Raw genomic sequence first — 10,914 nt, forward strand, 5'->3', positions numbered from 1 at the left:
GCTATTAATATTCTCTTGTACCAATTGTCTTTTTACTTTCCACCTTTATTTCTCCTCTGTTCCTTTTATTAACTTCCATTTAAGTCTGGCTTGAGCTATCTAGGACTACATGCCTTATAACAGTAGTGTGTGCTTGTAAGTTATATACTGCACTGCATCTCTTGAACTCCTAAGTCATAACTGGCATAAATTTGCCTGAATGGTTGATAAATTGCATGTGTAGTTGTTTTTTTTGTTTGGTGTGTGGGCAAGTAGGGGTGTTCTTAAATAAATTACAAGCAACCTGGGATTTGGGGTTTCTTTCATTTTCTTTCTGAATACTTGTTGTGTTGGAATTTCTTCCAGCTTCATTGAAGAAAGAAATGAAAGCAACTTTGACTTCCTTCTTTGAAGAACAGCTACACTCTCTTAATTCTATGTGAAAATTGTTAATATAGAGGGAACATGGGAAATAAGGGATGGATTTCTGCAAAAAATCTACAGCTAACAAGGAATAAGCTAATGGACTATTATGTAGTAGAACATTCATCTTGATTCCTTACACTTCAAATGTTTTTACAACACCTTTTCAAACTGTTACAAAGCTTAAAAAAAGCTATTAATGGTAATTGTGAGAAATTGAGAGACATTCTCTGTGGTCAAACTCTAGAAGGCGTATTTGAAGTGGAAAAACAAATGCTACTTTGAGGTGTGGAAAACAGACTCCACAATCAGTGAGATTGTAAAGGAGGTATGTTCATTCAGCGCTGGGCAGCACGGGGAGGGGGGTAGTCCCACCAAAGTCGTGCGCGCCTGACTCGGCAGTTCGCCTCAAGTTTATACAGTCAGGTATTACATATTCACAATACGCTTATACATATGCATGACGTATGCCCGCTTCATATTAAAATTAGCTCCGAGAGGTCATTTCTATAGTCTCCTCTCACCTGCACCTGCGCAGTGCCTCTTGATGGTGGTCATCTGGTGGTCGCAGAGATGAAGATAGATGACTCCTCTTCGTCACTGCTAGTAACCTCTTTCCTTGCGCAGGCTCAGTGATTTCTTGGTATTCCCCCAAGCCGCAAGACCAGTCTTAGCTGGCTCTTGGGGCCTGCTCCTGCTTCTTATCAAGGACTGACTCTACCTCATTGTCTGGTTCTTGGGACCAGCTCTTCTTATCAAGGACTGTCTTTACCTCAGCTAATTTCAACAATGTAAGCACTAAACATCATCTTTCATCCCCATTTATTATGCCTACTGAGATTCTTTTGACTCCCCTTGTCTCAACTTCTTTTAACTTTATAGATGTGAACATCTTAAAAGATCGAGCTTTATGGACGAGAGTGTGTGAATCACTTTGAAACAAATTTGAAAGTTCTGTATGAAGTCCAGTCTTTTATTGAATTCCAGCATAAGCAGATATGCTCTAGTTATATCTTTCCTTTCATATTTCAATTTTTAATCCAGGGTTTTGCTAGAATGGCTTCAGAGATAGGGTGTGAGAAAAGTCAAGACTGGGGATCTTCTGGCTTCGGAGGTGTATTTAAGGTGGAGTGGATCCAAAAAGAAAGCATTCCTTTTCATTTTGCACACCATTTGCTCAACCCTTGGAATGACAATAAGAAAGTACAAATAAGCAGAGATGGCCAGGTAAAGTTCCTCTCTTCTAAAGTCTTCTTTACTTGGTAGAACTGTGTATTGTTCATTAGCTTGTTTAGGCTCAGCATTTATCTCAACTGTCCTCATATATTTGTTAATATGAATCACAGTTCATTGATGCACATTGTACATTCTGCAAATGCATTGATGTTGAAGTAATGGAGGCTTTTTGATAAAATCAAAGCGGTTTCTTGCTTAATACATCTTTTTAAAAAAGATTTAAAGCTGGATGCTTCCAAAAATACAAGCATTTTGGAATTTGTAATTTTGGTTCTGGAGATTTGTTCCCTGTTTGGTTCAGATTTGTTCCCCAAGATAGTCTGTCATACCCAAATCCCTGTTTGTAATTATAGCTTTGAGTTTCCTGTAAAGACTGAACAAGAGTCTTGAGATTTAAAGTAGAGTAAAGCTTAGGACAGTTCTCCAACCTGTTAAAGCTAAATGCACCTACAAAAAGCTGGAAGTGAATTGGTGCAGGAGTTCTCTCTGGCAGTTTCTGCATTCTCCCCAGTCCCCTCCCAAAGTATTTCCTTGATACGAGATTCTAGAGCTAAACTTTCTCTGTCATCTTCTCATTACTTGCCCAAAACCTCTCCATTTTTAAGGATGAGGAAAGGAACATAGCACATGGACTTAACAATGCTTCTCTTGTAAATGGCTCTTAAGACCCAAAGGGTCTTAACGATCTTAAAAACAACTGGTTTATATTAATGTCTATGATTCCACCAAGAGCCATGGTTTCACCTGACCTGCCTTTCCATGTTGTCCACCACACTTGGTGGAATTAAACTTAGAAGATGTGGAGAATAATGAACTTTAGTTAATAAGTAAGTGACCTGTGGAAGGTACAAAGTATATGGTGCATATGTTCTTGTAGATGGTGGTGGTGTGTTCACTCAGAATTCTCTTAAGAACTGACATCTTGCTGTGAATGAAAAAAACCCCAACCAACCTATAGGCCAGGGTTGCTTATGAAAGTGTTTATCTCCTCTTGAACCCTAAGAGAAAAACCTTCCTGTGTGGGGAGTTCTGATGTATGTCTCAGTAGCAAAAGGAATGAGCTCTCAGAGAGACTGAAAGCAATCGCCCGTAACTTCATCTAACAATTTTGCTATAAATAGTTTCTGTATGTTCAATAGTAGCAGTGCAACTAACTTCTCTAATTTCCTGCTCATTTCTAGGAGCTGGAACCACAAGTTGGAGAGCAGTTGCTACAGCTTTGGGACCGTATTCCTTTGGCAGCAAAAAACTCAACTGATTGAGTGTGTCAAGTAATGCGATAGAGGTAGTTATTTCATGCATTACTGCTGTTTTTATGATAGAGGAAAAACTGTTTATTTACAGTGTATCATTACCATGCTGTCTTGTCTTTGTAGTTTCTGAAAGAACAGGTACACTTAGTGTTAAATATTTCTTCCTTTTGGTTTTTTTGGGTTTTTGGGGGGTTTTTTGTTGTTTTTTTTTAGCTGTGGTTGTGGAAACATCAGCTGTAACCACTAGAACCAGCAGCGTGCCTACAATATAAAGATGGGGAAGAAGGTGGTGCAACAAGCTTCTGAAGTTGTTAGTCATGCTGTGCAGCTAGCAGTGGAAAAATAAGAAGGAATTATGTTGGTTTCAGTATTTCCTTGTTTTAACAAATGTCATAACGTTATTCACCAGCCTGGTTCTGACTGAATTATTTTTTTACAGTAGTGTGCAGTTGATACTTAAAAACATGGTTAAGTTCAAAACTAAGTTTGAAGCAATGGACCTCATATAAGTTTTGTGGGTTTAAAATAGCACAGCAGACAGTTTAAATATACAGTTTACATTTAAAGCTTTCTCAACACAGTAAAATGTATGAGTGAAACCAGTGTAATGTTAATTAATCAATCTTGCAGTTTGTGTAAAAGAAATAAATTGAGAATAGATGTCTCCAAATATATTGGAAGATTCCATAAGTATTTGTTGAACTTCTATATGCACAGTGTGAGAGGACAGGATATATTCATACAAACAACTGGGTAGCTGGAGAATGTAAAATTCTAATTTAAATACATAAGTGAAAGGAACATGAGACTTTTGAGAGTGGATTGGTCCAGCAGTGTTTCCAGTTTCAGTTATTTTTCACCTTTAAAAGGTACTCATGCTTTGGCAAGGTGAAGCAGTCTTTCAGAGGCCTGCTTCCAAATGGTACTCTAATAGTTCACTGACTTGAGCATTATTACAAGATTTTTATTTCTTTAAAAAAAAAAAAGTACAACTTTCTTCATGTTTCAATGTGTTCTTCATGCTTTCTTCCTATACCTCTTGTTTCAATTTCTTTCTTCTTCTATACTTTTGTTTTGTTTTATTGGGCTTCTCCTTAGTAGTTAACGTACTGTGCAGCTAGTATAAATGCAGTCTGCTCACTGTCAGCACTGTTTGTGGTCATTCTTAGATTACACCAAGCTTTTTCTGCTTTGTAGCCTGTAATTTTTCATGTCTGCTAAGAATATTTGCACAGTTCAGAGTACCCTGTGTATTCATTCTCGCATTCTATGTAGTGACTTCTGTACATTAACAGTTGGTTATGCCTTTCTAAAACTAACTGAGTCCTTGTAAGGCTAGTGTTGCCTGATACAGTATTTCTGGAGATGGTGCATACAGCAGAGCTGTGAAGCTTGTATTGCCTTACACAATACTTCCAGGCCCCTGCCCGCAAAGAAATGTGGGGTGGTATGGGTACAGGATTCCCAGGCCCCATGTGCACCAAGAACAGAGCTGAAACAGAGGGGGAGCAGAAGTGGGGTGTAATGTTTGGTTAACAAGCCAAATAGTGCTTCTGTGGCTCGATAATAAAAAGGACAGTCCAGCCAAGGAATTTGCATTCCCCAAGGTCCTTGGTTGTTCTGGGTCACTTGCCTGCCTGAGAGCCATGGTCATATAAGTCTTTGCCCGGCTGTTAGGTCTAGCCCAGTCTTGGTGAATTATTTAACTTGCTGTTGTTATGACCCAGATAATTGTACTACTGATCTGTATTTTTTCCTGTGCTGTTATTTAGAGAGAAACTATCCCTGAAGCTGTTGGTCTGGTGTCTGTTACCATATCCTGAACCTGTAACTTGACAGGGCTGCCATAAGCCTTTACACTCTGGTGTTGGAAGTGAGATATGGTATGCTGCATCATGATCAGCCCTGACCCTGTAGTGAGTGCCTTAGTTGATTATTCTGGTACATTGCCCTGCCCATGGATGTCAGATTCTACTTTGGTTAGAGAAAGTCAGAAAGACAGAAACAGAAAGGGAGAGTTACCCTGCTTATATCTCTTAGCTCATTGCCTTAGAGATACTTAGCAGTGTTTGAAAGCAGCCCAAGCCCAAGTTGGCTACCTATGAAAAGAACTGGCCCACACCCAGTAGGACACTGGGGCTGCAATAGAGGAGAAGGCTCTAGTCCCTGCCTGTGTTAAAAGCTGTAGGGCTAATGTAGAGAAACTAGAGCAACATATAGTTCCCCATGTAGCAGTATCTGTCTGGGAGAAAATTGACCATCGTCTGGAAGCTGCAGAAAAGGGAATTTCTTTATGTAGAGACCCAGAAGACAGGGATGATACTTGATCTGATTCAGATTCAGACCATGCTGTGTCAAATTCCTGAAAATTTTCTAATCCCACCAGTCATTAAAATGCAGTATGATACTACTAGAGGTATGATAGGTGCCTCTACATGCTCTTCCATGCGCACAGACCTAGTCAAACTAAGCAAGTGCTATCACAAATCTGTTACTGTGGATTATTTAACCTGGCTTGCAAATATGTTACATGATGAGGGGGCACACCATCCGAGTTTCAAACTGGAAAGCCTGGGGACTCACTTTGGGGTCTGGGATGCAACTATAGCTTCCAGCAGGAAGTATAGAGCTGTCTTCAGGGCAGCACTAGCCTGTATGAGATGACTGAGGACCCCTGGCTGTTCCCTGGGTCAGACCCACAGATTTGAAATTGAGGATTGCTAGGCTGGTTATCAGTCACTCTTCAGGAGTAGCCCCTGTGGCAGAGGAAGACCTATGTGGACATTGTCCCATGTGGCCCACTAGTGCCCACTAATCAGAAAGGGTCCTGGTCCACTCGGAGCCCATTTAAAGTCAATAAGCACTGGCCTTACAGGCACAGCACCAAGGCCCATGTGGGCCCAGTTCTTACAAAAGGTAGTTTCTGCTGTGCCCATTCATACCTCGTGTCCAGGTAGTTAAAAATGTCCCTAAGCTTGTGTGAAGAAGCACAGGAGCTGATAATGTATTGAGATGCTTTTAAGTACCCTTGAAACTACTTTCTTCTTCTTCCATGATTTGTCAATGTTTTCATGGCAATCAGACTTCATACAGTTAGTTTCATTTTAGCAGATATTTTAGCAAGTTTTTTAAAACAAGGTTCAAGTGATTTTGCTTGTTTCACATGTCTCTGCTTTAATGATTTAAATGCTGACAAAACTAGCACAAATCCATGTTGACAGCGTGGACAGTTACTCAGTGTGATCTTTTTGGTTCTAATAAGCTGAGAATTTACTGTTCTCTTATACTCTGTTTTCCTTTCCTCTTTGTATTTTCTGCTTTCTCTCCTTTTCTCATGAAGTTGTATGTAACTTCATGGATGTGCATTCAGGATTGCTGTTAGCATCTGAACTCAGGAAAGACCTTATCAGGGATGAGTAGTGGCTAGAGAACAGATCTAGGGGACTTTTCTGGAAGCCCCTGAAACATCAAAAGTTCATCTGTAAGGAGATAATTATGCTGGTTTTTAAATTATGATTTTAAAAAAAACCCCAAACAGCTTACCTCTGATCTCTCTAATTGTGTGATCAGTGGCCGCAGTGTATCAGCACTTTCTAGTGATTTCTGAGACCACCTTTACAAGACAGTCAACCAGTAGTTGCTGCTGCTCATCCTTTGGACTTCTGTCATTCAGCAACAATAACAGATGTTCTGTAAAACTGAAGTAAATGCTTTTTCCGTAAACAGCAATACTGCAACTTGTCTATGCCACAGTCTGCAAGGAGCTTCACATAATATATTTTATATCTATAGTAGATTTAAATGTTTTAATAATTGAATTACTAAAGAGGTTATTTTGAGTGAAGGAACACAGAACAATGTGATGCACATTAATCTTGTTCAGCTGTGTAAAGTCGTTTGCAGAAATACTTTATTTCTAAATAAAAGTACATGCGTTTTCATCCCTTCTTCAGTGTGCTGTCATTGCCTTTTTCGTACAAAATGAACAACTGTTTCTTGGTAATACCATAATAATACATGTTTCTGAATTGTAACTTTCAATCAATCAGTATAAATCGAGTGAGTCTGGCTGAATGTCTACAATAAAATATTCCACTCTTGACACTCAGAGGAAAGTGACCTTGTTTTCTCAGGTAAACTCCTTTTATTTTCTGCATTGTCATCTATACAAATTTTGCTAGGTTTCATCCAGCGGAGATAATGGTGTCTTTATGGCCAGACATTACCTCAGTTAAACTCATGCAAAGTGTCTGTATGGTTATTTCACTGTGCAGCAATGAATTTTCTGATAGTTCTTCCCACAGAATCCTCTGCTCTGGTTTCATGGTATGTCTGTAAAACCATCACTTCGAATGTTTTGGAAAAGTGCTCTTTTGAGCCATTAAGGACATTCCAGTTTCCTGACCCTGCGTATTGGCATTCTTTGTTTTCGCTCTGCTCTTCGTATCACCTGGGGTCTCCAAAGAGAGAGTTATCTTGGTAGCCAGTCTGTGGAAGAGCTCCAGTGCTGCAGCTCTGTACCAGGATTCTTCATAATGACTGAATATGATTATACCTGAGGTGATAACTAAAGCAGAAGGGCAAGGAGGTGAATCTATTTGAAAGATACCAGGGCAGCAACAGCACACAATTCACAGAATCCTTGTACCTATGACGACAAATGGGACAAATGGCCCATCACCATCTTCTGTGCAACAGTAAAAATCCCAGTTTAGAGGCTGTCAGCCAGGAGTCTATTTACTCTGCTGTAGAGTAGATTAAGTTCTTGCAAGCTAGACAGTTGTCCATAAGCACGAGCGTGAGGAGGAAGGGAACAGAAACAGGGTTATGGATGACAGCCACAGGTTTGCAAAGTTTGTTCGTAGATGAGCCAAGCTTATCTGAGCAGTGCTGATTCAGGGCAGCTCCAGTCATGTTCTTCAAGACAGTAGGTAAGAGCTTTGCCAGTGGCTCATGTGAGAAAATGCTGAGGTGTGCTGGCCTTCTCAGGAACAGATTTCTGAAAATAAGGTAAAGGTGGCAAGCTGTTTTGCCACAGGCAGAATTTAGTTCCTTTCTCTAGGAACTAAAGAAAGTTTGTTAAATATTTTTTTGTTAATGTTAAATATTTAGTTTGTTAAATATTTTGTATTGCTTATTTCTTGTAACTGTTTCTTCCAATATTTGCCTTTTTGCTTTTTTTTTTTGGCCATTATTGAACTAGTATAATTTCCGCTCCACCATCACAACATCTACAAAGACATTTCCTCTAGTGCTTGTGGCTTAAATTTCTACTGTGGTATTTTTTGCAGCTTCCATTTTAAATGCCTGATGCTGGCTATTGTCAAAATGAAATCATAGCTCACACCTGGCAGGCCAAGTTCTCTGGGTTGTGGTTGGATCAGTTCATAGTTACCCCTAGGTGCTTTGTCTTTAAAGTGAATTAGAGTGGTTTCTGCAGCGACTCAATTTTTTTTTCTTTTTTCTTTTCTATTTTTTTTCCTGTGGAGCTGAAGTGATTGTTGCAGAGCAGCCGCTTTCTAAATGTGTTCTGTCGCAGCTTTTACTATCTGAGTAATAGCAGTTTGTCTCCTGTTGCTCTACATCATTCTACTCACACTTAGCTGCGCTGTTTCCTCCCCTGCTTTCAGCCATCATTGCTGCTATCTTGCTGCTATCTTTGTTGCATCTTTTAACAGGTAGCACAGTGCAGAAAGTAGGTGAAGCTGCTCTGGATTAAAAACTTTATTTGTTGTTGTGATTCTTTTGGCAGATGTTGAAAGAGTGTCACCTAAAATGAAAGTATAAGTCTGGGTTTAAAGACAATTCTCAGGGAAGCAGACTGAGGGAGTACCTTGCATCACGTTAGAGAATAAAGAGTCTTGAAAATACTAAACCCCATGGCACATAACTGAATCAGGCAGTTCAGAAAGGAGGCTGTATTTTTATTCATGTCAAGTCCAGAAGTGGTTTTAAAGCTGATTCCATACCATGTCGGTGTGAAATTACTATTTTTTGCCTTGTGTTGTATGATGCACAGCTCTGAAATTCACAGCCTGATCTTGTAGCTTTGCCTGTGTGAGTGGGCATATTGCATTTGGTACTGTTGATGTATGACCAAAGGTTGTAGCCCGAGGCTCTTAAATAGTATACCACTTTGTTCTATCTACAGGGAATATCTGGCGAAGCCTAGGAGCAATCAAATAAGATTAAGGAGCTAAACACAGTTGCCAAAATTGCTCCTATATGAGGATGTTCTGGCTGCTAGCAGAAACTGAGAGTGAAGTTGTGTGACACGTGTAAAACAGATTGAGTATCTTGCGCTCTTGTAAAACATCTTAATCTTTTTAAAAGCAAGCTGTGCGGAAAAGGGTACCAACTCACTGTCGGCTGACAAGCTGGCTGTGACTTTTAGCTTATAGTGCATCCTTGTCAAAATAAAAGTACAAGCCTTCCTTTTTTTTGATTGTTTTCATGGCTCTGTTCAGTTTAAGGCATTCTTTTCGTACTCCTGCTTTTTGTATTAGTTTAAGGGCAGTTAGTAGTGAAGAAATCTGTCTTGCAACTTGTCAAGGGTAGCATTTCAGTGGCTGCCGCTTTCAGCAACTTAGCCACTAAGTTTTAATGTGCCCTAAAAGCTTATTAGAGTGACGTGTCATCGCTGTAAGAGAATGACTGTGCTCTATCCACAGCTTTTGTACAAAAGAGGGTTATACCTCTCATTCTAGGACAAGCCTAGGGACTTTGTAAGAAGTACCAATCTAGGAGGGAGAGAAAAGAGAAAAGGGCCACAGGGCACCTTACAAACAGGCTGTGAAGCTTCCAAGAGACTCATGAACTGATGCTCTAGCTTATTTTCCTGGTTACCTACATCAGTTGAATTGAACTAATTAATGTATATGTAGCATAGATAGCATGTGTGAATTTCTCTGGGTCCTCTGTCTTCTGAGGCACTGTGCAAATAAGTTACAAAGGACCATGACCCAGCCTGGACATTAGAGGACTGCAGTAGCCATGTTTATATTGCTCTTTAGCCTGATGTTGAGGTATAGCTTAGCTACTCCCTTCTGCTTTCATTCCTCTTTAGCGCGTTGAAGCTCGATGAGGTCAGAAAGTGATTAAAAACCATGCCATTGTGCATGTACCCAAGGGAGGTACGCAGAGTCTGCTATTTTGTTTTCTAGTACTTAAGTTCAAAAACTGCAGAAAACGTGCTTTTGTCAGAATTGAAATCGTAACAGTTTTAATTAAAAAGTCGGGACAATTTTGATTGAAGTCAGAGATAACAGGCACCCTGTTTTAACACTCCTAGAAATATTGTTGGAAATGGGACCAAGGGAGACTTTAAATTGCCAGATGTAAAATCAGTAAGTGGTGGAGCTTGTATGTATTGAGGTTTGTTTTAATTGATGGTGGTCCACTCAGTAATGAATCAAACCAATAACAGATGCTGTCAGGCTTTGGTAAATGTGGACACAAAGAGTTATAGGAAGTATCTGTGGGTTGAAAGGTCACACCAGTCTGCGTAAAGTTGAAGAATAGAAGTGAATAAAGTAGCTCTGTTACAATCCTATGTACACCTATACTAAATTTTTTTAGGTGCCAGGTTTCTTGAACTCTGAACACGTCAAAGCTGTTGAATTATTTGTAATATCAGTGGTGAGACACCAGATGGGTAGGGGTGATACTGGAAGAAGTATGTACCTTGAAGGAATTTAAACACTGGTGTCATGAAAAATAGGGTTCTGAACAATCCTTCAGAGCGAAGCTAGGTGGTGCAGTTGGCTAGCATACGAGTTCATCTGCTGGGGACTGTTTTAAAACAAAACCTAGATTTATCAGCAGGTGCAAATGAAATGGCCTCTCCCCAGAAAGAGCAGTCAGTTATGGTAAGGAATTTGTATAGTAGCCTGTTGCTTTATATCTGACATAATCATCCATGAGTTTTCAGTTCTCTAAAGAGGAGGAGGACAAGAGGTACTAGGCTGCAGGTAGATATTAAAAGATATGTCTTAAAAGTTGTTTTTTAAGTACTTCCCCCCCC

The 10,914-nt window shown here is 39.8% G+C and overlaps 1 protein-coding gene across 1 annotated transcript in view; it reads left to right on the forward strand.

The window, feature by feature from the left end:
• LOC104832320 (probable ATP-dependent RNA helicase YTHDC2) overlaps window positions 1-6,812 on the forward strand; it is a 27,378-nt gene extending 20,566 nt beyond the window's left edge. The window contains exons 11-13 of the mRNA XM_010568449.1: window positions 1,447-1,629; window positions 2,820-2,923; window positions 3,105-6,812. Coding sequence (XP_010566751.1) covers window positions 1,447-1,629; window positions 2,820-2,900 — 264 coding nt within the window. The 3' untranslated portion in view covers window positions 2,901-2,923; window positions 3,105-6,812. The remainder of the gene's footprint in view (window positions 1-1,446; window positions 1,630-2,819; window positions 2,924-3,104) is intronic.
• Window positions 6,813-10,914: the final 4,102 nt, after the last annotated feature.

Source organism: Haliaeetus leucocephalus, unplaced genomic scaffold, assembly GCF_000737465.1.
Source record: "Haliaeetus leucocephalus isolate CR32 unplaced genomic scaffold, Haliaeetus_leucocephalus-4.0 Scaffold241, whole genome shotgun sequence".
Taxonomy (NCBI): domain Eukaryota; kingdom Metazoa; phylum Chordata; class Aves; order Accipitriformes; family Accipitridae; genus Haliaeetus; species Haliaeetus leucocephalus.